Source organism: Aristolochia californica, unplaced genomic scaffold (assembly GCF_029961685.1).
Source record: "Aristolochia californica isolate CCGP_79_NKW_82.1479 unplaced genomic scaffold, dmAriCali1.0.hap1 SCAF_10, whole genome shotgun sequence".
In the NCBI taxonomy this organism is placed as follows: Eukaryota; Viridiplantae; Streptophyta; class Magnoliopsida; order Piperales; family Aristolochiaceae; genus Aristolochia; species Aristolochia californica.
In genome coordinates, this window is record NW_027181771.1 from 1,283,769 (window position 1) to 1,307,679 (window position 23,911).

The 23,911-nt window shown below is 36.4% G+C and overlaps 2 protein-coding genes across 4 annotated transcripts; one reads left to right on the forward strand and one right to left on the reverse strand.

Annotated features, from left to right (window-relative positions):
• Positions 1–3,752: 3,752 nt before the first annotated feature.
• Positions 3,753–19,135, forward strand: LOC137940025 (uncharacterized). 3 transcript variants are annotated; one of them, XM_068784928.1, is made up of 15 exons: positions 3,753–4,110; positions 4,888–5,015; positions 5,261–5,393; positions 8,162–8,318; positions 8,412–8,490; positions 14,826–14,866; positions 14,945–15,061; positions 15,196–15,276; positions 15,855–15,917; positions 16,094–16,145; positions 16,348–16,422; positions 17,126–17,173; positions 17,331–17,366; positions 17,477–17,551; positions 18,886–19,135. In XM_068784928.1, exons 1-15 carry the CDS (start codon positions 3,951–3,953, stop codon positions 18,955–18,957), a joined length of 1,317 nt encoding a protein of 438 aa, XP_068641029.1. In that variant the 5' UTR covers positions 3,753–3,950; the 3' UTR covers positions 18,958–19,135. The 3 variants fall into 3 exon arrangements, with proteins under 3 accessions (XP_068641029.1, XP_068641036.1, XP_068641044.1); XM_068784935.1 differs by lacking the exon at positions 16,348–16,422; XM_068784943.1 differs by lacking the exons at positions 17,331–17,366; positions 17,477–17,551; positions 18,886–19,135 and having other exon boundaries at positions 17,088–17,137.
• A 653-nt stretch (positions 19,136–19,788) lies between these two features.
• LOC137942679 (vacuolar protein sorting-associated protein 32 homolog 1-like) lies at positions 19,789–23,039 on the reverse strand. The gene is made up of 6 exons (XM_068788411.1): positions 22,922–23,039; positions 22,234–22,333; positions 21,922–22,007; positions 21,684–21,775; positions 20,897–21,011; positions 19,789–20,216 (listed from the first exon to the last, which is right to left on the reverse strand). Exons 1-6 carry the CDS (start codon positions 22,991–22,993, stop codon positions 20,019–20,021), a joined length of 663 nt encoding a protein of 220 aa, XP_068644512.1. The 5' UTR covers positions 22,994–23,039; the 3' UTR covers positions 19,789–20,018.
• Between the last annotated feature and the right edge of the window lie 872 nt (positions 23,040–23,911).

Genomic DNA, 23,911 nt, shown 5'->3' on the forward strand with positions numbered 1-23,911 from the left:
TTTTGCGCGGAAGAGAGGGAAAAGAGGAAGACAAATGGAGATGGGGCGCCCTTTATTCCCTCCCTTGAGTGGCAGAGGGAGGATCGCGAGTACCATAGATGCGCTTAAAACCCACGGGAACCGTTCATTTCTCAGATCTTGCATCAGATAGAGACGGACCCACATGTCAATGGGCCCCGCGGGTAACTTCGCACCGTGGACGGACGACATTGCATGACGCGCGAGATGACTGCATCTGTTGGAAGAGGCAAGATTCGTCGTTCGAGAAGCTGCCCAATTTTAGATAGCCCTTTTGCCATATATTTACGAAAATGACACTGTATGTAGAATGGAAAAGGACAATGAGCACACCCAAACTAGCAATTATTTTACTTAATTTTATTAATTGGACCGGATCATAAGTTGAACCGGTTCAGCCCGGGCTAGCTTCCTATTTAATCCTAAAATTTTAAAACTTGAAGGAAAGTAAAAAAAACTACTAACCCAACCAATTTAGATAATCCGGAAAATAAATGGTCAAACAAACCCACATAATCGAACCAACCAATCTATCTATGGAGGCTTTCTTCTCCTGTTAATGCATAAGAGACGTCGATAGCTTATTTAGCTTATAAATTTTATAGTTTTAATAATCGAACCATTTTTTTCATATTCTATTTTATTTTAGTTCTTATTACATTAGATACAAGACGTCTCCGCCCAAAATATTTATAAGTAAAAGTGAATAACAGATAATTGAGTAAACTTTTCAACCCTAAGATAATTGAGTAAACTTTTCAACCCTAAGAAATGTTTCACCCGACTGCACAAAAAAGAGGTCATGGGTGAGTCCCCCCTTACTTGCAATGGGTCATCGAGGAGGGTCCTCTTGACTCCCACCTTCTTTTTGTAACAATTGTCGATATTTTTAAAAAACTTGTTATTTATATTTTTTTTTCAAAAGTAGATTACTTCAACCTTATTTTAGAAAATTCGTAGAAAATTATAATTAGTTATAATTAGTTGCATAAAAGCATCGATCTTTAATTAATCTTTTAGTTATTTTCTTTGTACACAACCCAAAACATGTCCCATTGAAATATTTTTACACGTAAAATATTTACAGTTTTGTTCTACTAATTTTATTTTATTTTATATTTTTAAAATTCATAACTTAATGATTTCATAAGTAATGTTTTTTGTACCTCTATTTATTTATTTATTTATTTATTTTAAATAGGAGAGGGAGAGAGGCCACTACTAGGGGTGGCATCGAGTCGAGCCGAGCCTGAACCTGCTTATGTTGGAGCCGAACTTTATTTAAATAAAAAAAAACCTTATCTCGAGCCTAAAATTGTTATCGAGCTCGAGCCCAACGAGTTCAAGCTGAGATCGAGCCTCAACATACATTTAAAACTTTTTAAAAAATATATATCGAATAAAATGTATATAAAATTATGCATACATTTTACATAAAATTGGGCATAACCTATATATATATATATAATACGTGCATAAAATTGGGCATAACCTCTACTTAAAATTGACCATAATCTATATATATAATACTTGTATAAAATTCGGCATGACCACTACTTAAAATTGGACATAATTAGTATACATAATACCTGCATAAACACTCCATAAAATTGTTTATACATTCCATAAACACTCCATGAAATTGTTTATACACTCCATAAAATAGTCTAAAACTCCATACACCGCATAACATTATAAATAAACCTCATACAATAATCAAACACAACAAAATTAAATGAAATATCACTATCAATTTACAATCACCCAAATAAAAACTATAAATCCTTTAAATAAAATCCTATTACTATTTGAGACTTACTAGAAAATTACAATAAATATTTTAAATTTTTCTTAGGAAAGTTAAATGTACCTCTTATTGCCTTTTCCAAATAAATAAATAAAAATCAATAATTAATCTAATATATTATTATACTTATCAATAAATTTTTAATCACATAAAATGTCAAACACAAAATTGCTATGAAAATTGCCTCATGCTCAAAGTATTATATCATCAACTATCAAATACTTATTCAAATTTTTTCTATATGGTTTTCTAACCCATTTTGGCAAGAAAATCTTACTTAGGAAATTATATGATTTTTTAAAAAGAATTTATAATTAGAAAAATATTTTGAAAAAACATGAGGCACTAATAGTCCCTATATTTTATACTAAAAATGTCTTTTCAACATTTATTGAAAAAACCACTAATAGTCTCTAGAAACGTATTTCTACTAAAATATCTTTTCAATTTTTTTAAGAGCCACGAGGAAGGGACAAAGAGTTTTTTTTCCCTTGTTTATGATCTTGCACGTAGGTGTGGCTTTGAATAAATTATATATAAAATTATGCATACATTTTAAAAAAATATAATGATAGGGGAGGTTCAAGATTGAAATTCAATAATGGATTAAAATTTACCAATATTAATTTTTTTTACTCCAATTGTTGTCTAGCTTGTTTTGTAATTTTTGAATTTGGCCATAATTTAGTATGGTCTCCTTAGTGCCCCTAGATGAAAATTTATATTTTAGGAAAAACTAAAAATATTTTCCCTATGATACATATTCCCAAAAAACCTTTAAATAAAATCTTGTTACTATTAGTGACTTATTAGAAAATTACAAGAAATATTTTAAATTTTTTTTAGGAAAGTTAAATGGACCTTTTATTGTCTCTTATAAGGAAATAAATAAAAATTAAAATATCAAACACAAAATTGCAAAGAAAATTGCTTCATGCTAAAAGTATTTTTATACAGTTTTCTAGCCCATCTTGGTATGAAAATCTTACTTAGAAAATTATATGATTTTTAATAAAAAATTTCAATTAGAAAAATATTTATAAAAACATGAGACACTAATAGTTTATAGAAACTTATTTCTATATTTTTTTAATTTTTTCGAGAGGAAAAAGTTTTTTTTTTTTTTTTTACTTTATGATCTCTCGCACGTGCAAGATCATCTTCACGTGGGGGAAGGGGGGAGATTATATTCTCCCCTAAACTTAGATTATGGTTTTCTGCTGAGACGACACGGAGGGAAGGGGGTTATGGCGCCGAGGAGGACCTGTCGTCGGGGATGACGGTTGCGACGGAGGCAGCGGCGATGGAAGCAACGGTGACGGAAACAGAGGCGATGACGAGAAGAGGAAGAAATCGAACGGACGGCCACAGAGGCGGCCGACGAGCAACTGCGACGGCGGTAGAGGCGGCCGGCGAACAGTTGTGACGGTGGTAGAGGCGGCGACAACAACCGACGGGAGGAAATTTTTTTCCCCCCTCGCTCTCAATCCCACTCACGCTCTCCCCCTCCCAATCCCGATACCGATTTGACTCACCTCGAGTCGGCTCGCGAGCCGACGAACTGAACCTGGCTTCGGTCGAGCTCGACTCGTTAAGGTAAACGAGCCGATTTCGAGCTCGAGCTCGATAGATATCAAATTGAACTGAGTCGAACTCGAGCCGCTCGTAAGCCGGCTCGGTTTGAAGCCACCCCTGGCCCACCACCTACCCTTGCCCTCCTCCTTTTCACATTAGCCTAATGAAATTAATCTAAGTAAAAAAATATAAAATTAACACCCATGCTGGGGGGTGACAGTAATTTTGACATAAAAAAGGGGTGAAACAAAAAACTACCTCTGGCCCCACTCGCCAGCGCGCAGTCTCGCGCATCCCATAGTCAACTCTCCCCCCTGCGGCGTACGTATAACTGGCTCTCAGACGAGCCGTACTTTACCTCCGAGACGCCATCTCCCATCCAAATGCGTATAAACTGTCAAAACCTTCCGTCGATCTGCCGTTTACGAAACCAGCTCATTCCCTTTCCTCCTACCCGTTTCCTCTCACATATCGCTACACATTCTTCGACAAAACTTCCGATTAGGAGTGATAATTTCAAATTTGAGGAAGATCTTTCGTCTGCTCGATTATGGCTTCAACGGAGGGTTTGGTCCCAATAACGAGGGAATATTTGGCACGATATTATGATAAATATCCTTTTCCTCCTCTGCCTGATGATGTCTCCAGGCTGTCGTCTGAGCTTCGGGGCATGTCGGAGGATCTACTTAGACAATTATCGGCTACCTCTGGTAGTGTTTCGTTTCCTTTATTTCCTGTTATCCTGCTAACTGATTTGTTTTATTTTTGTTGTTTTGTGGTTGATTCGGTGTAAATTTGACTCAGGCTTTTTATTTGTGGACCTTGTGTTTTAAGATGGTGAAAATTTGTGGGTTTGATCGGGCTTTTATTATTTTGCTCGTTGAGGATGTCATTCAACATTATGGGTAGTTATTCTATTTCTTTAAAGAGATGTATACCTATATGGTCAGTTAGTAATGGTGATTAGATGCTCCTCTAAGTCGTCTGTATCTCCTTACGTGATAATTTTTAGTACTGTTTGCTCCATCAAGGAGTTAGTTTTTGTGGAACACTAATAGATCCCAAAGCTATTCTTTTGCCGTCAAACTAGTTAATCTCACTGGTAGTCATTTACGACCTGTTATACTGGCCAGGAATGGTCAAAGATAATTTGAGTTTATCTGTTTGTCTAGAATGTTTAAGAGGTGGAGAACCCTAAAGTTTTAACTGAAATTTCTACATTGAACCTTGTACTCTTTTAAAATAAAAATTTATTTATTTATTTATTTTTGCGAAATTATTGCTTTTGTTTACTAGCGAGAAATGAATAAAGAAGAAGTACATGATATGAAAGGGCCATTGATAAAGCACATTAAAATGCACGAAAGCCATATTTTCACCTCCTTGGTTGTTGGTCTTTAAGTTATCTGGTTAAAGACCAGACCTGGGCTGTAATAGGGTATAATCTTTACTATGTAGTCATTTCAAACTTACTTTTCTTTTTGTAGGCGAAGAAATGTTGTTGCTTGAAGTAGAGTCTCCTCCTCCCCACAAAATGGATGAGAATCTATGGAAGAACAGGGAACACATTGAAGAGATATTATATCTACTTGAGAGATCTCATTGGCCAAGATCGGTATGGTATTATCTTACCAAATCTTTTAAAGTCATTAATGGACATGCCATGCTTGGTGATCTTGCATTTTTTAAAGTGCTCCAATTATAGTGAGGATTTTGTAACTAGATGTTTGCTCTTGAAAATCAATTCGTATTTTTTTTTTTCAGTTGTGAATTGTCTCTCACATTTTCATACTTAACACAAAAAAAAGTTCATATTGCACATTTTTTTTATCACCTGACCAAGTTAATGTGTTCATGCAGCTTCAGGAACAATCAACACCTGAAGACATTGAAATTACCAATGTGCTAGGGGAACTGCAAGTGAAACTATTAAGCACATTGAAGACGTTGGAGTCCTTCCAGGCCAAGAATGCTGATAATATTTTTAGTACAGGTTTGTTTTTAAGTAAATTTCATCTCTTATTCAGGTTTTTTCTTTAAGTTAACAATTTTAAAATCAATGTAAACTGTTTATAGCTCATTGTCATTAGTTTTCTATATTTTTTCTTAAGTTAAATTTGTTTTTTTCAAATTTCAAAAGCTTGATTTACTGAAGTGTATGACTATGCTTCTTATTTCCTGCTGTAATTGTTAAGGGAGTTACTGTATATTTGTGTTTTATAGGCGATTTTTAGGTTTTGCAGGTGCAGGAGATCAAATCCTGTACTAAACGAATATTTTATACCAGTTTATTTCAAAATAAATCTTTTGTTGAGTAATTAAAGCTTTAATATGTTGAGTAATTAAAGCTTTAATATTTTGAGCAATTATTTACATGTATCTCTTACTGTCCTATCCATTGGCTAGTTATTTTGGGATGGGCCTTGGACCCAACTTCAAATGGTATCAGAGCAGGTACTCATATGTGGGCCTACACCTAAACTATCCACTTTTAGAGCCCCAAAAGAGGGCCTACACCTAAACTATCCACTCGTAGAGCCACAAAAAAGGGCCTACACCTAAATTATCCACTTGTAGAGCCACAAACGAGGGCCTACACCTAAACTATTCACTTGTAGAGTCACAAAAGAGGGCCTACACCTAAACTATCCACTTGTAGAGCCACAAAAGAGGGCCTACATGTGAGGGAGAGTGTTAAGGAATAATCTCACATGGATTACTGAGTACAAAGATCTTGAGTTTATTAGCTGGGAAAGAGGTTTCCTAAGTTGGCTAGTCATTTTGGGATGGGCCTTGGACCCAACTTAACAAATTTGGCATCACATTCCTTGCTCGACTAACATGGCCGTTGAAGCTTTAGCTGAGGGAGGGGTTCATCTTGCCAACATTGTCACCACTGATACAACCCGCTCATTTATCCTTTTGTTCTTAGTTAGTTTGCTCAGATTGTAGTGTTTCTTTCTGGTTTCTTTTCTGATGTCGTATCTTTGGATGCACATCATGTTTTAGGCATGGCATTTGTTTTTTCCCTCTAATGAGATTCTCATGCCATTCGGGGAAAAAAAGGATGGCTTATCTAACTTGGCCAAAATAATGGTTTTTGACCTCTAGGGGATTATTTTCCAAGGGGATTGCAACATGTCAGTAGTGGGAAGGACCTCCCAAGCGATTATTTTGCACCCACATGTCCCTCCAGAGTCTAATTTTAGTCCTCAAAGCTCATGAAACCTAATTCCAAGAGAACACAAAAGCTTAAGCTTTCACGGTACTTCCTAAATGCTTGATGCATGGGAAGAGGTGAGATCAGGGTGGGGCATGTGTTGTTAAAGCCTCTATATTTTGAGGCAATGAAAATTCTCCACAAGGTCAACTTTCAGTCCCATTTTGCTAGAGCCATGTGCTAGGAGAGCTTGGTTCATTGGTTTAATTAATTTGATTCCTTCACCTAGACTTTCTGCCATGCTAACTTTCTCATAGTTGTCCAAGTGGCATCAAAACCTCATAATAAAACTCCCTTAAGTGCCACACTCAAATAATTTCTAGTTGACATTTGTAGCTATTCGAGCATTACTTGGACCAATGCTTTGAGAAGTGCTATTAGATTAGCTGATTCCCTTGCTAAAGCGGGTTTTCCCTGCAACCTTTTTAATGTGAGAACCACCTAGAGAAAGCCTTGGATTCTTGTTGCATCTTCCTTTTTTCCCTCTATTTTGTTTTGAATTTGTGATTGTATTGTATTCTCCTTGTATATACTTTTTCTCACTTAGGAACCCCTTCTTAGCAGAATCACTTTCTAGTTACATCTGAAAACATAAAAAAAAAGTGCTAAGCAAAAGTATGACTAACTCCTTTGTGGATTGTCTTTTGGTGACCTTGATTTTGGAGGCAAGACTTGGTAGACAAGGGAGAAAAGGAAGGTTGTAGGTGGGGAGTCCACTTGATTTGGACATTACTTCTAGAAGCATGTTGCTTATGAGGCTTTAGAAAAATCTTTTGTAATACTTATTCATAAATGCTCAACTTTATAGCACGGTGAAAAGAAGTTATTCTTCATAAAAGTGATCTTATATGAGATTCACGAGGCTTATAAGTCACTGACCCTTAAAATCAACTACCAAGAGGAAACATGATAATAACTTACACCTAAGGTCGGAAGGCAAACCTGATGTGCTGTAGTTAGCCTAAAAGAGGCCCAAACAAATTCCTACAAAACATGACACTACCGGCAAGTAAGTCCAACTATAATATACATAAAAATCCCAAAATAAGCCAAATAAATGCAGACTCTAAGCTTTTAAATCTTTTAACCAGAATTTGTTCCAAAGTAGGGCTCCTTATTGAGGAAAGTGGATGTTGATGCTTCTTTTCTCCCTTGTGTAAATTGCTTAAGGTGCTTCTTATTCTTCCTGAGGGAGCCAAACAGGTATGGGATTTCTATCCTATTACCCTGACTTATAAATAGTTCAAGACTCATAAAAACTTCTACATCTTTGTTCTTCTAACCTGTTTGCCCTTGATTTTTTGATAAACTGTCTGACATATTTTAATTAATTCCACTAAAGAATTTGGTTGAATCTAGGAGCATGCTTAAGACTGTTAATAGCAGCAGGCAATTAGGTTTTCCAACCCTTAAGCTGCTCGAGGATCTCGTTTCGTATTCTGAATTTTTGCCTCTGGATTTTCTGGTAATTGGTGAATCAGTTATACCGAGCCATTTCTAAGATACTTTTGGCAATTGATCAGGGGATCTGTAATTTGCAGTTATGTCCTATATGCCCCAAGATTTTCGTGGTTCACTCATTAGACAACAAAGAGAGCGTTCAGAAAGGAGTAGGCAAACTGAGGTTGATGCTCTCATGAGCTCTGGAGGTAGTATTCGTGAAAGGTATGGTTTACTGTGGAGACAACAAATGGAAAGGTGAGATACCTACGCTTAGAAGGTTGGCCTTTGGCATTTTACTGGTAGCGAGAAGTTTGAAAGACTTAGTGCTCTCGTTTGTTGTGTCTCCAGACGAAGACAGTTGGCTCAGCTTGGCTCTGCAGCTGGTGTCTATAAGACACTGGTGAAGTACTTGGTTGGAGTTCCTCAGGTATGTCTTTAATTTTTAAGCTCCTAATCATATGTTTGCATCTGTTCTTTTTGTATTTTCCAGTACAAACAACTAATCTATTCATAATATAGAAAAATATCCCGTGATCAACTCTCCGACAGTCTTTCCTGGGAGGGACCTTACTGATTTGGGAGATAGACATTAATTTCACTTTCATTACTTGTATCTTTTTTTTTTTTTTTTTGTCCTTTTAAGAATGTAAACATATTTTAAAGCAGCATCCACAGGGGGGGTGCTGGCAAGTTGAATGGAGCTAACAAATGTACTTTCTCCCCTCATCTAAGGAAACATCCCTTTGCTTTCAAGTCTATTAAAAAATTATACAGTTTGGTGTTGAGTATGTATTGAGTACATCTCCACTTGTAGAGCACATACACGGTTATATCAGTGATTATTAGTTTTGGATTGATCGGCTACTGAGTGGACAACATGACTTGTTAGATTGATATATACAATCTAACATTAGATAACACAATTTCCGCTACTGAACTTCTCTTTATATGGACATTCCATGTTCCCAAGTCTCATCCATCCACCAGTCAAAAGAAAAGAAAGTCCCACTCAGCTGTTCCAATTTGTATGAAATAAAGAACATTTTTTGATAAAAATTGGCAAAATATCAACTAAAAGCATTTGGTACTTGCAGCTGTTATTTGACACCTTATATGGATGGTGCTGAAAAATAGATCTTTTGGTTTGATCTGGAAAAAGGAATGTAGATGTTTTAGAATATTGTCTACATAATTTCGGGCTGGTTAACATGTCTAAAAGTGCAATATGTAGCCATTCTGATATCGATTTTGATGATCTCAAGAAATTCATATTTCCAATCTGTTGTTTATAGTGACTTGTATTAGGGATAGGAAATTCCCAAATTTGATTAGGTTGAACCTCAGATTCAGCACCCTTATGTTAACCTTTGGTGCCGGCTCAAAAGGAAACCTGAAACTGTTGGTTGTGAGAGATCTTTGCATTTTCTGTCGCTCTCCTCTCTCTTATATACAGGTTTGACTAGTAGATTCCTCTAAAGTTAACGCGTTGATTTTGTCATGCAGTTTAATTTCTATCAGCTATGTTATGGGTTTTTTCTATTTATAGCCGGAGATTCAGCACGTGTAATTAGTTTTTTGTTGCATTGTTGTTATATGCTTATGAGGAGATTTGGTACATAAAGAATTGTGTAGTCAAAACATTTAAGGTGGAGTCATGTCAAAAGGGATGTAAAAATGTTGTGGGTGCAGTTGCCAAAATTTTCTTTCTCTATGCATTGGTTGGTCTTCTATTTGAGTTTTATTCCTGTACCAAAATAAATATCATTGCCAACTTTGAGGAGAAGATTGTAAATGAACTTGTGGTTAGGACAGATTTTACTACTTATATTGGCACCATCATTTTGCTCATGGTGCAACCTGCGCTGCAGAACCTAGCTCAAATGGTATATTGTCGTACTGAAATTTCAGGTTTTAAATGATATTTTAGTGGTGGTATCTGATTATATTGTGTTCACGTCTTTTTTTTTTTTTTTTTTTTTTGTCTGTGTGGAAAGGCGAATGTATTAAGAGCCAAAAGGCAAAAACAAGAAAAGTCAAATGTGGGAATCCCTTACAATGAGAGATTGAAGGAAAATCCTCTCTTTAGCAAAAGAATCAGCTAAATTATTAACTGATCTAGGAACATGATGCCAATTACAAAAAATGACACCAAGAGGGAGATTTTTTCCCCAAACACCAGCTGAAGCTTTTAGAATCCCCTTTAATGTGGAGAGGCCCTTGAAAACAACTCCGGAAGATACGAAAACCCAGCAATTTAGCTGTTGTTGAATCTGAATCACCAATAGGACCTGCATAGGATGCTAGAATCTGAATGGATGAATATCTGATATTCCTCCAATACCTGAAGGACCTGGATTTCCAACAGAAGTGATGGGGCTACTTGTATGACCATCAAGCTCCAATGGGATCCATTGAGATTATTCATTTTTATAATTTATTTTATTTTATTTTTCCTGATTTCACGAATCTGTTACAGATTTATTCAGTTATGGATTTTATCTGATTTTGAATTTTAAATTTAAAACTTGGTTATTAAATGGATTGTAACAGAATGGTGGAATCAGTTTTTTAAGATGAATGAATAAAATTTCTCTCTACTGTTCTCTCTTTTCTCCTTTCCTGTTCTCCTTCTTCCCCTTCTCAATTCTTCTTTTTCTTCTTCTTCTTCTTCTCAGTTCTTCCTCTCACTTCTTTTTCTAAATTCTTCTTTTTTCTCTCTTTCCAGTCCATTCAATCAACTCTATTAGGGACTTTAGCTTCTGATTAATCGTCCAACATCAAGAAGAACCATCAAAATTGAGCTTGATAATACCAAATTCAGGAGGCTTCCATTCAGCCATTTTTGGTGGACTAGAGCTATAAAGTTCCGCAACATGAGCCCACGAAGTTCTCAAAGAATCACCAGAAATATCCTTGAAGAAATCTAGAGATTTCAGCCAGATAATAATTTGAGAAAGAGCATTCTTCCCAAGATGATTCCAAGGAGAAGATCTCTATTGGAAAATCCTATTGTTATGATCATTCCAAATGATCCAAGGAATATAGACGAAACAAACTTTCATCTTTATCTTCCCAAGAGTTGGGAGATAAAAATCGAAACTAAAGGATATGAAATCAGTAATTGAGGCTGGAACACTTGTGAATCTCGAACAGCTGAAAAATGAAATTCCAAAGTCTCCAAGAATAGTGGCAATGAATGAGCAGATGATTACTGGATTCTTCAGCAGCATAGAGGGACAATCAGATTAGGAATATTATGATCTCGGTGAACCAGATTGTCATGGGTAAGCATTCTTCCATGCATGGCTCTCCATAAGAAAATTTTGATTTTGGAGGACCAGAAGAGACCAGACAGCAGCAGCTGGACGTGCTAATGAGGGAGACAATTCAATCAGATTTTAACAAGATGAAACAGTAATACCATCAGCATCAGGGCTCCAACTAAGTGAATCCAGTTGTGTAATCTTGAAGTAAGTCGTCCCCAGTTGTTGAATAAGACTACTGATTTCTAGAGCTTCCAGATCATTTAAGTCATGTTAAAATATCCCCTTCAATGACGATTCACCTCCCCTTGTAATCTTGCTCTTTCGAGCCTTTTAATATAACTCAGCACCATTGCAAAAATAAATAAAATCCCCCTTCAATCAACATTATCAAAGATCCAGCAAAACAAATATCTGAGATCGAATCATTCTTTTGCTGAGCTAATCTGAACTACCAAGGATGTTTACTATCAAAAGAAGAGTCCCCTAGCAACAAATCAGTCCAGATAGAATGATCAGCACCAGCATGAATCCGGGTTTTGGATGTGAGCAAGAGGAAGTTTTTGTGAATATATTTCCATAGGGAAGATAAGTAATAAATTATTCTAGGAATGCACTTTCCAAAAATACATGGAGAATCAGTAACACCCAATTTGAGCTTCACTAAAGGAATCCAAGGAAGCCCAGAGCAAGTATTCATTCGCCAACACCACTCAGTAAGAAGAGCCTTATTCATACTAGTAATCTTTCAAATACCAATCCCCCAACAGTTTTTCGCTTTGCAAACATCATTCCAGCTAACAAAATGGTGTTTGAAATGGTTAGAAACACCTTTCCAAAGAAAATTCCTCATCTTCTGTTCAATTTTTTTTTTGCAACACTAATGGGACAATGCATGAATGGGAGAAGATAATTTGGAATACCTAAACAAGATTTAAGTAAAACCAGTCTACCTGCCTTAGAGAAAAGTCTTCCTTTCCATGATGATATATGGGATTGAAGTTTTTCAATAACTGGTTCCTATAAACCTTTATCAATTCTTCTATGAAATAGAGGCAAATCAAGATATGTGCTGGGCAGAGAAGCAGGACTACAATCCAACCAAGAGGCCAGAAAATTTAATTCATGGTCTTCCATATTGAATATAAATAGAGTAGATTTCTGCCAATTAATTTTCTGACCAGACATAATCTCATAAATATGAAGTAAAGCTTTAATACGAAGAATATGATTGAAAGTTCTCCAAATAACTATATCGTCTGCAAATTAGATAATAGGTGTATCCAAGCTGATCATCATAAAAAATAGGGGAGATCCAATCAAAGAGAGATGGAGATAGAGGATTACCCTGGCATATGCCTCTTGAGCTTTTAAAGAAACCGCATGTGGAACCATTTATGAGGATTGAGAAGGTTGTTGCAGATAAGCAACTTCACATCCAATTTCGCCATTTTGCTCCAAAACCAATTTGATATAATACCCAATCAAGATATCCCCAACCAACTCTATCAATTTCTTTCCAAAATCAATTTTTAGCATTGTTCTAGGCTTGGAATCCTTTCTAAAACAATCAATAGCTTCATGGGCACTCATTGCCGCATAAAAGATAACTCCCTTTTATATAAAAGAACTTTGCTCCTTGCAGATTATTTGGGGCACAACAGCTCTAAGCTTGGCTGCAAGGACACAGAAAATCATCTTGTAAACTTCCGAAATTAAACTGATAGGTATTAGGTCAGAAACCTTTCCATAGAATTCTTCTTTGGTAATAAGGCAATAAAAGTGGAACCCAGATTTCTATGAGTGATGCCATGAGTATGAAAATCATCATCATTTGAATAATATCTTCCACCATAAAGCATCATGACGCTCTGAAAAATTCTCCATTAAACCCATCTGGCCTCGGAGCCTTATCCTAAGGCATTTGCATCACTGCATCGAGTTCTTTACGAGAAAAAAGGTCTTTCCAACCATTCTATTTGAGCAAGATTGAATCTTTTCAAAGGAAGAGTGAAGAAAGGGACAGTTATGATATTCGTTAGTGTGTAAAGCTGAAAAGAAACTCAAAATTTCATTTGTAATAGACTGTCTATTAGAAGTTAACTCTCATTAATTTGGATAGAGTTAATCTGTTTGACCGCCTTCGAGCTGAAGCTACTGATTGGAAGAAACGTGTGTCCTTTTTTAGCCAACAAAACCGGGCTCGTTGCTTCCATTTCATTCGATCAAGATTAATGAGATTTTTCAAAGAATTTGAAACAGCAATACGCTCACAATATTTGGAAAATGAAAGAGTTCTACCTTCCTCCAAGTGGTCAAGGGTGTCAATTTGCAACTGCAATGCTTCCATTTTGGGAAGGAGGGAGGCTTGATTTAGCTTTGCCCACTGCTTTAACTTCATTTTCACAAAACCTTCTTTGCAACCACTCCTCCAGTTGGGCCCCAATCTTCATTTCTTTTCACCATGACTCCATGAGACTATTACATGATTTATCTTCGAGCCAACAATTTTCAAATCTGAAAGGCTTATGACCCCAATTGCTTGATTTGGAGTCAAGAAGGATAGACCAATGATCTGATATGATCTTTACCCAAAACTTGAGCAGCATCATTGGGATAGATCCAACTATCAGTGCATAGGAAAAGATCAAGTTTGGAGAGAATGGGATTTTGTTGTTTTTATGAGTTCACACCTTTAGTGGCTTGTATACAATTTGCGTGCTTCTCCTTGATGGAGGGCTCTAGTAAGGAGCCAAACAGTTTTTGTTGTCTCATTTAATTAAAGTGTTGGATAACGTTGAGACCTATTAGGAATCGCCTGTAGTTAAAATGCCTTGATTGAACAATTTCATCAATTTGACCATCCTTTCATCTTATTACCCAATTTTTTCTGGTAAAATGTCCAATTTTATGTTGATATTTAAAATCTCAATGAATGGAGAAGATTGATTCAATTTGCGACATTTTAGGCCTCCCCAATTGATAGTGGGATTCTTTTGGGTGGTTTGACTGATAAACAGGCATTAATGTTTCTCATATATGTATGTGTGTGCTTAGAGGAATACAAGGCAAGGTGGTAGGAATTTCAGTCCAGTTTAAAAGAGTTTTTTTAAATTGTTGTTTATTATCAAATTTAGAGACTGCTGCTTTTTTTTAAGGTGGATGAGAGATACGATAAATGGCATTGAGTGTTTGAATCTAATGATTTGTTTTAATAAATTTCCTTTAATAGTTGTTTGTTGCTTAAGTTTTAGGAGAAAAACCTCTGATTTGGATAACCAACAATTTTTTATTCCCAAAACGTTATTTTAAGTTACTGCGAGCACCAGCTAGAGCCAGTATCTATAGGTGTATTAAGGAATTTGGCTCAAATGTCATCAAAACTTGGATAAGCGTCACTTTGTTATACTTTGTTATGCTACTTTTTTATATACAAGTTCTCTTTGAAATATCGTTCTTTCCAGTTAATTATACTCATGACTTTCCATCCTTATTTCAGGTTTTACTGGACTTCATAAAACAAATAAATGATGACCAAGGGTATGTGTGAGTTATCACTAGCTGTACTTTTGTATCTAACATGTTGTAACTTGTCATGATGATGTTATCTTACTTTAGGCCCATGGAAGAACAGCGACAACGCTATGGCCCATCATTATATAGCCTTACAAGCATGGTCCTTTCAATTCGGCTCCTTTTTCATCTTTCTTGGGGGCGTTTTGAGAGAAAAAAGCTGTGAGATATCTTGATTGATTAGTTCAATGCATTGTCATATGGTTTTGCATTGTGCAGTTTTACATTTTGTCTTGGGCCTCAGCTTCTTGGTCATGGGCTCAGACCTTACTTGTTAACATGTTTTTATTGAGCAGGGAGAAGCAAACTTTACCCGTTCTGGAAAGAGCAGTCGATGTGTATACAGCTGAGTTCGAAAGATTTCTCAAATTCATAGGGTATTGGTTATGTTTATTTCATCTGCTTCTATCTGCATACACTTTTATCTCTTCTTTCTTAAGCTCAATGCCTGATACATTTATTTTTGTATGCTGCTTTTAACTCTTTTTGTTTTATTCAAGAAAAAAAACTTGTTTTGTTCTGCAATGATCATTTTAAATCCAATCTTTTCCTGCTCTTTTCAGTGATCTCTGATATTAAACAAAAAGATCACTTTCCAAACAGAAGATGTTCAATTGGTCAGTGGAACTGAAACTGTCTTTTATCATTTTGTCGTGCAGGGTTGGTTAGTGAACTTTACGAGCCAACTCATTCTTAAAACTCTAGCCATTAACTTTACATTTTAGTCGTTTGAATTATTTCTCAAACAATAAAATTCACCTAATCTGTGAAAACTCATTTAGCATGTGCCAATTTTTGTTCGATTAATTGTTTCATGTATGGTAACTGTAACCGTCATGGCTGGAATCACATGCTACTGGTACAATAATGAAAGGATACTCTCTGACACATTATAATCTACTACTGATTGCTGTTTGAGCAACACATGGCTGATAAGCTAATTTGTGTTCTACAGTGAGGTGTTTGCAAACTCACCCTTCTTTATTTCAGCTGAAGATGCTGGTGCTGCAGAATTGAGGCAAGTCTCCTATGTACTGGTTTAAAACTAACATTTTCTTGAAATTTCCTCCAATATCTGTGAGTTGTCTGAGACCATAGACAATGGTTTTATTTTCAAAGAGATGAGTGTCATACTTCAGTTTTTGTTTTGTTTTTTGTATTCTTTTTTCCTTATTGCTATTTTTTCTTTTACAGTAAAAAGGATGATTACAAAGAAGCAGTAATTCCTGCTGGGAATACTTTTGAGGTATGTGTTCTAGCAAATTTTTGGAAATTTCTGTTGACACTTAGGCTCAAAGTGGTAGAGTAAAGTGAAAAACTGTGTCTGATTCTCAGTAACCAAGTTTTCTTGTTTCTATATTCTTTAGCCTCATTTTTGAATTTTTCACTACTAGAAGACTTTCTTTCTTGATTCTTTGAGACATTCTCTGAATCCCCTTGTTTTTCAGGTGTTTTTGACAGTGGAATCTGTGAATTCATATATTGCTTGGGATTTCTCTTTAGTACAAGGGAAAATGACTTTGGTAGTTTTCTTGTACCTTTCTACCATGTGTTCTGACATGTCTTCTTAATACCGACATTCAATAGCTTTTTATATTGATGACCAAAGCTATGTCTCTTAAGGTTGCAGTCAGTTGTTAATATACGATATAGAGCTTGAACCATGAATTTAGTACTACTGTACTTTGTTAATCCATTATTTGTAAGTTAATCTCCGTCTTCATGTTGTCTTTCAATTTGGAGAATTGAAGAACTTTAAATGTGACTAATCCAAATTGGGTCTTTTTTGTTTTCTTTTCAGAAAACATGCATTCTAAGCAACTGGTTGAGTTATGAAATCTTCATGTGTGAATGACAAAAAGTTTCTTTCTCTGTGTCTTGGTCAATTTTAAATAGCTAATTGGTACGTGTAATCTGAATATCAGGCATTAGACTAATTGATGACCATAAAAAAATTGTGGAAAGTTCAATTAGCACCTCATCTGTGTAAAGATTGTTAAGCTTGCATGATTTTTTGCATTCCTCTATCTCAGGCAACTGGAAGTGCATATATTTGACTAATTAATTACAGTGAAAAATTCTTTGTGGAAAGTTTGATGAGGACCTCATCTGTAAAAAGATTGATAAGTATGTGTACTTTGTGCATTGCTTTATCTCAGACTACTGTATGTGTGTGTAAGATATACAGGTCATATTTTGCTGATAAAAGCCATCTGTTATGGATAGGATATTGGTTTCCGGATGGAGTATATGGATCCTTCTGGTGAAATTACTGTAAGTCATTAGATAAGAGTATTTGACCAAAATTTGCAATACGGGAGCCAAGTTCCTATTGATTTTGCATTTCAGTCGAGCTAGTTTTTTTTTTCTAATTTGTGATTTCATATAATAGATATAACATTAAGTTCATCTTGTTAATTTTAATCTGCAGCTGATTCTACCCTACCGGCGATATGAATCCAGCCAGGTAGAGTTGAAGATTTCATGATGGTTCAGCTATTGGACCATCTCGTTTATAATGGGAGAGTTATTGAAGAGTCGTCATAAGTAACTTTGTGATCTATTGGCTCTTAGCAGGGAAACTTCTGTGCTTGTATGACGGGATGCTACAAGCTCATTTGGGACAATACCTATTCAACATTCTTCAGAAAGGTATGTTAATAATTTAATTAGATAATTTTTCTTTCCTTAATGCTTTTGTCAACAGTTCTCATTGCTGTATGACTGAAACCTCTCTCTCTCTCTCTCTCTCTCTCTCTCAGTAGTGTAAGTTGGACTTTTGTTGCTGGTTGATCTGGGGTCAATCGGATCCAGTCTCTCTCTACCGGGTCAAATGCTTTAGAAACTTGGAAATGGGTCAAAACCCAGCTGATCAGGCTGTTTTTTTTTTTTTTTTTGGGAAATTAACCAGCTGACCTGGCCTAGTCAACTGGGTCATTTCCTTGTGGTATACAGAAAGAAGGGTGGGGGTTGACTGCCACTGTCCCCTCTCTGTTGGCACCGCCGACAAAGGAGCCTTCGGATGCCCAAGTGTTAGGAATTAGATGCCCTAATGTCAAACTAACGAAAACAATAATAATAATCACGGAAGAAAGGAAAAACAAACACGAAAATGCAACAAGATTTATACAGGTTTGCTTCAAGGTGAGACTACGTCCTGTCTTCCGTCGCTACTGTAATCCACTATAAAGATGAAATAATTTACAAGAGAAATCGCACACACTTACAGGTGTTTTTCTCTAACATCTCTCGGGCTGCAACTCCAGCTCCTTCTCGGTGATGATCAAACCCTAACAACAACGCCCCCAAATATAAAGGAAAAATTAGGGCAATCGGATTATAAGTGTGAAATCCCCAAACTATCCTTAATGGCACAACAGTCAATATATCATAGACCTGCAACTTAACACAGAGTGTAGGGTGTTAATTAACCTACACAACATAACACAGAGGAGAGGGGCGGTGGCCCCCCTCCCCTTCCTCTCTTTATACACCCTTCTTTTCATTGCAAGGATGGGGGATTTCTCCTGTGTTGTAGAAAGGTGGGGCATGATACATATTAGACACCCTGAAATCTGATACATATTGGCTGATACAAGGAGTGTGCAGCCATATCCCCCAAGCAAAATCTGATTTATATTACACCCACCCTGGCCTCTTCCCCACGCTATCCCTTGATAAGCTTTTTTTTCAAGTATTTATGACATCAGATGATATCATCTTTGATTTCCAGTTGATCCAGGTTTAACCGGATCTCGTCACCTTGGGCTGAGACTGCGACTAAGTCAGGTTTATAATTATAATTTTAAAAATACACCACATGTTTTTGTTTTAGAATGGTGTTGAAGAGTTGATAATGAGCTTTATTCTAGATCTCAAAGGCAGGCTACATAAATAGGAATTTCACAAGTACATGCTATATAAGCATATACCTCTTGCATAAATGTGATTCTTGAAACCTAATTTATGTACTCCCTGTTTTGCAGAGCATGCGTTACAAAGTAGATTGTATACCTCCTGTTAGTGATATTCCACCGCCAACAGCTGGAGCTCCATAGGATTGCCAAAACTCTTTTTATGCTGAGTATTGGGTATAAAAAATGTATGTGTAATCTGTGTGCATATTCATGTGGTTGAATTAACATTAATGGAATCAATCATGTCTATACGGAACTCTTGAGGGCATTAGTAATATCTTTTGCACGCCCTTTTTAGAGGGTCTGCACCCAGATATAACTTCAGAGTATATGAAATGAAACTTGCGTTCAAGGAACTCCAGCAAAAACAAGATTATGTTGAAAAAAGACCAAAAAAAACTGAAACATGAAATATATTGAGGTCATATGTGATTGAGTGATATTTAGTCAAGTAATTTACTTATTAACTCATTCAGTTTTCTTTAAAATTAAAGCCTCTACTACCAATTTATCATAACCAGCACAGCTAATTACTACAAGAGCTCTGCTTCCTCAAGAGGAAGTTATAGTGTGCCTCTTCTCTCCCTCTGTCTTCTCTTCCTAGTTACTAAAGAGAAAGGGCATATGCGTTTGATATGCGATCCTGAACTCACATAGCTCGCTACCAATGAAACTGACTTGGGCTCCAAAGAATCCGGCTTGAATCGGGTGCATGGAACTCCCTTTGCCAACCTTAAATGGGCGAGTTGACTACCCAAGCTTAGAGCGGGCAGTTATGAGAATTCTTGTTATCAAATAAGAGTCCCCAATTTCAGTTGTTCTACAATTTAGAGACCTTTCCTGTAACTGGTAAAATCAGGCACGACCCAGAAACTCTGGTGGTGTTCTAACAACTCCGACAAGCTTAATAACTCTGCAAATTAGGATAGCTTGAAATCAAAGGTAAAATCAGTTATTTAATTGTGGATGTAGAAATGCTAGTAAGTCTCTCTAATGAGGCAAATAGAAACGATTGTACAAAATAGCCAACCCATCCTTTGTAGCTGTACAACAAGTGGAAACCTAGTCCCATGTCCCCTGTCAGTTCCTTTAGATGTTGTTGTTTGTTCTCAAACAGGTGACTGAAAGAGAAAAGGTTAAGGATGGGTAAGGATGGGCAAGGGATATATATATATATATACAGAACGCATTCAGCCATTTAGTTAAAGTGCCATTTCAGCCTGAAGTGTAGCTAGTTCATCCATACTAGCACTTGCTACTGATTTGTCTCTTGTTTTTATGTGAGATACAGTTGCTGGAACAGTCATTGTGGGGTGTACTGGCTGTTCTTCCGGTTCAACTTCCTCAAGTTCTTCAAGTTCAGCTTCCTCGAGTTCTTCAAGTTCAGCTTCTAGTTCATCCTGCTCCAAACCCAAATAAGAAGGAGTTTATATATTACACCATAGCAAATAAGTTTATGTTTCATGATTTTGTTTCTTTGAAATGGTAAGAAGCAAATTGAACTACTTGTCCACGTAGGTCAACCCAAATGAAAATTAACTCTCAAGCTGACTGCCTATCTGATGGATGATGAGAAGATAATGAAGTGCTACTATCTTTGAGGTAAAGTGTATAGAGCACAATGCTTTAATAAAGACAAATGTGTGACAATCCTGTGGAAGTCACATAGCATCAAAGATAATGCAGTGGTACTATCTTTGAGGTATAGTGTATAGTGCTCAATGCTTTAATAAAAAGAAATGTGTGACATTCCTGTGGAAATCACATAGCCACCAAAGATAATGAAGTGGTACTATCTTTGAGGTATATAGTACACATTGCTCTTAGCAATTTTGACCTGTTTTCTGATTAAGTTGAAAACTTAATATCCTCTGCTGTCTGAGAGCTCTTTTCAAGACTCAAAATACCCAGTTGTCACTAGTTGCATGAAAGATTTTCACCTCTTTGGTGACTATGTGACTTCCAAAGGATTGTCACTCATTTCTCTTTGTTAAAGCAATTCCTCAACTCAAATCAATCAAACATAATCATCGATCTTTTGCTCATATGCAGAATGATGATGCGGAAACTGATAACACACCTCATCAATATCACGTGCATTGCCTGTTGGAGCAGCAAGGTTCTCCTGTATCTGCTTAATGTGTTCTTCATATTTAGTTACTTCTTCCATGGTTTTATCAATTTTATCCACGTCCCTGCAAAGAAGTCACTGGGAGCATCAGTTTCCTGAGCTGCAATTTTGATATAGAAAATGTAATCCTGCTCTCTCTTTAACTGGAATCTAAAACAATAAAAAATGCAGTTCTTATCTGCTCCATGTGCAAGGATTGAGTTCACACTTTTATTTAAATTGAAAACGAAGCCATTTGATAAGTTTACATAAAAAGTTACTGCAGCAGACTAGGTTTGATTTGACCATAGCTAGGTAACAAGATCTTGACTACCAAGATCAAAAAATTTCTTGAGGGCAAGTCACCAATCTGATTTTTGTCTTTTTCATTGTTTTTAAGAGATCATTAGGGAATTTTATGGATTTCAAGTTCCAAACTCAGGTTTCAGGGTCCAGTGACTCCACAGGCCACAGGACACAAGTTGAAGTTCCATTGGCTTTTGAGTACTCTATAATCAGTAAAAGTGTAGGATGCCTAAAGGGATTCAGGAAAGCAACAAAGAAACTAGTTTTTGTAAATATCAACAAGAAATATTGTATACAATTCACAGAAAGAAATTAGGACATCAGTGGATTGACTAAGATTATAAATCTAAACTCAATCATGATTATTGATTTTAAAAATTAAAACATTGATCTATTTTTTGTCATTAGAGCAGAAATAATAAGAGAGAGTTTTGAGTGGTAAATGGCTTACAAACAAAGTTGAATGGAATTCATAGTAGATGCTCCCACCCTCAGTGCATCTACTGTTTCCTTTGTTGCTTTTGCTCCCTCAAGTGTAATCATCTAAACATAGACAATACGAAGACGTGAGTGGAATAGGTAATAAAGACCTTTTGATAAAACTGAATCCCCAATACTACAATATCATAGAATTTCCAACTAAAGATATGTAAGCAAACTAAGAAATCCTTGATTAGCACAACTGAAACCTGATCATGGACTCGCAGCTGAAAGTTTCCCAGCTGCTCCACTTGCGCTTCATATAGTTTTTTTCTCTTCAAACACTGAATGGCAGCTGCAAACAAAAAGCATACAAGGTTTAAGAAATTGAGCCAAGTTACAGTCCTGATGATAAATAATTGGTAATCCAAACTGGGATTCTACTTCTATATGATGCATTATCATGGTTCAATAGGTAAACATTTTGCCTGATGCAGAGCAAACACTAACGAAATCAGGAACTAAAGTAACAGGATAGAAACAAACATGCCAAGCAGAAATGTAATGGAGAAATCACTTACCCTTTTTATTCTTCAATTTCGTGAAGTCCTTGGCCTTCTCAGTTTCTGAAGTAATCTTCTTTCGATAAAAAAATTCTTTCTTCTCCAGCAATTCCAGAGTCTGTTTGCCACAAGAAAATTTCTAAAAAACTCAGTTCACACAACTCTATACTGCACAAGAGCCCTTATGTCAGACCAATACAGGCCCCGTTATCAGAACAGTCATAGCTCCATGCTAAGATCTCCAATACAACATTCTGTTAATCAACTTCGTGAATTCTACTGAAGTAAAAATAAGCACAATATGGCAGGTCTAATCTTCCCCAAATACTTCATAGCACAATAATAAAGAAACACCAAAAGCTTCCTTCCGTTCTCCTAGATAAAAATGACTAAATCAATAACTCAAACACGTTCCAGAAAAAAAAAAAAAAATCCCACTAGCCCCATCTTGTAAAAGAGCTGAAAATAATGATAGCCAGACAAATCGCAAAAACATAAGACATATCAGTTGAACATCAAGAAATTGAAAAGTTCGACCTTCAGAGAAGCAAACTGTATTCTACCATTGAAATCCTTTGATGAATTTTTCAATAATAAAAGCTCTCATATTTGTCATTCGTCAAGACAAAAAAGAAAAAAAAATAAAAAAATCCAGGCTTCTAGCAACTGAATATAACGAGAGAAAAGTGACTAGGGACTCTCCGACCTCGTTGAGCTTCTCCAAGGAAGATATAGTTGAAGGGGTTTTCTTAGGCTTCCTCAATAGTTTCTTCAACATCTTCGACAGAGCTCTTCTTCCTCGACAGAAAAATGACGCAGAGAGACCCCGGGCGCCACCTTTAGCAGTTGAAAAGCAGAGAAGTTGGAAAATGGTCACACGTAGAAGCCCACGTTTGCACGAAAATTCCAAAACGAGAACAAAGCTGAAAGCAATGTTGACAAAGCCGACGCCGCGGGTGAGGTAACTTTCTCTCTGACCAGTTATCTTTGACTTTGACCCTCTTCCTGCAACTGAAACGGGAAAGCCTGTGAAAGACCGTCAGGTGAGGGAACTATTGGATTCAGATCAGACCGAGTCTGGATTCCTTGCAGGATCCTTATCAAGAATTTAGGAGTGAAGTGTCTATTTACATGCAAATATTCCTCCGACGCTCTCAAGAATTTTACATTCTTCGCTTCCTTTAATTCCTTTGTAAATTTTAATATCACATGTTCATCCACAAATTCATACTGTTTGCGAAGAAGAAACCACAAGAAGGCATTATAATCCAAAACTGCAACGATCAAATTTTCCATTAGTTATACTGTATTTGTAATACCAGATACGAGGTCGTGAAGCTAAGAAATCTGGTTTTCTCCTTTTTCGTTAGTTCTGAGCATGTCGAGCCTTGTCCGGTTCTGCAGACGTCCATTAAGTGGTGGAAGAGAGAATACACGCAGAAGAGTTTCCATTCTTGCAGGGAGATAAAATGGGTAAGTGAGGAAAGCAGCCTATTTTTATCCTGATTAACTACTGAGAATGACGGTTTACTCGGTTCACCATTAAGATCAGACATTAACCCCGTCAACCGGCCTAATCTGTACATAAAAGAAAAAAAAGAAGCAGAACGATTTCGAATTGAATCTCAGCTGCATTTCTTCTTTCTTCCTCCCCTTGGATCACCTCTTTCTTTATTAGGTTTATGCGAGTCCATGT

Bases quoted from the DNA above. Each gene is read 5' to 3' on its own strand.
- LOC137940025 (XM_068784928.1), top strand. From the start codon at position 3,951: ATGGCTTCAACGGAGGGTTTGGTCCCAATAACGAGGGAATATTTGGCA. The intron at 8,319-8,411 runs GTGAGATACCTA...TTGTGTCTCCAG, and splicing joins TGGAGACAACAAATGGAAAG to ACGAAGACAGTTGGCTCAGC. The intron at 15,918-16,093 runs GCAAGTCTCCTA...TTTCTTTTACAG, and splicing joins GCTGGTGCTGCAGAATTGAG to TAAAAAGGATGATTACAAAG.
- LOC137942679 (XM_068788411.1), bottom strand. From the start codon at position 22,993: ATGTTGAAGAAACTATTGAGGAAGCCTAAGAAAACCCCTTCAACTATA. The intron at 22,008-22,233 runs GTAAGTGATTTC...TTTTGTTTGCAG, and splicing joins GAAATTGAAGAATAAAAAGG to CTGCCATTCAGTGTTTGAAG. The intron at 21,012-21,683 runs GTAAGCCATTTA...ACTTCTTTGCAG, and splicing joins AATTCCATTCAACTTTGTTT to GGACGTGGATAAAATTGATA.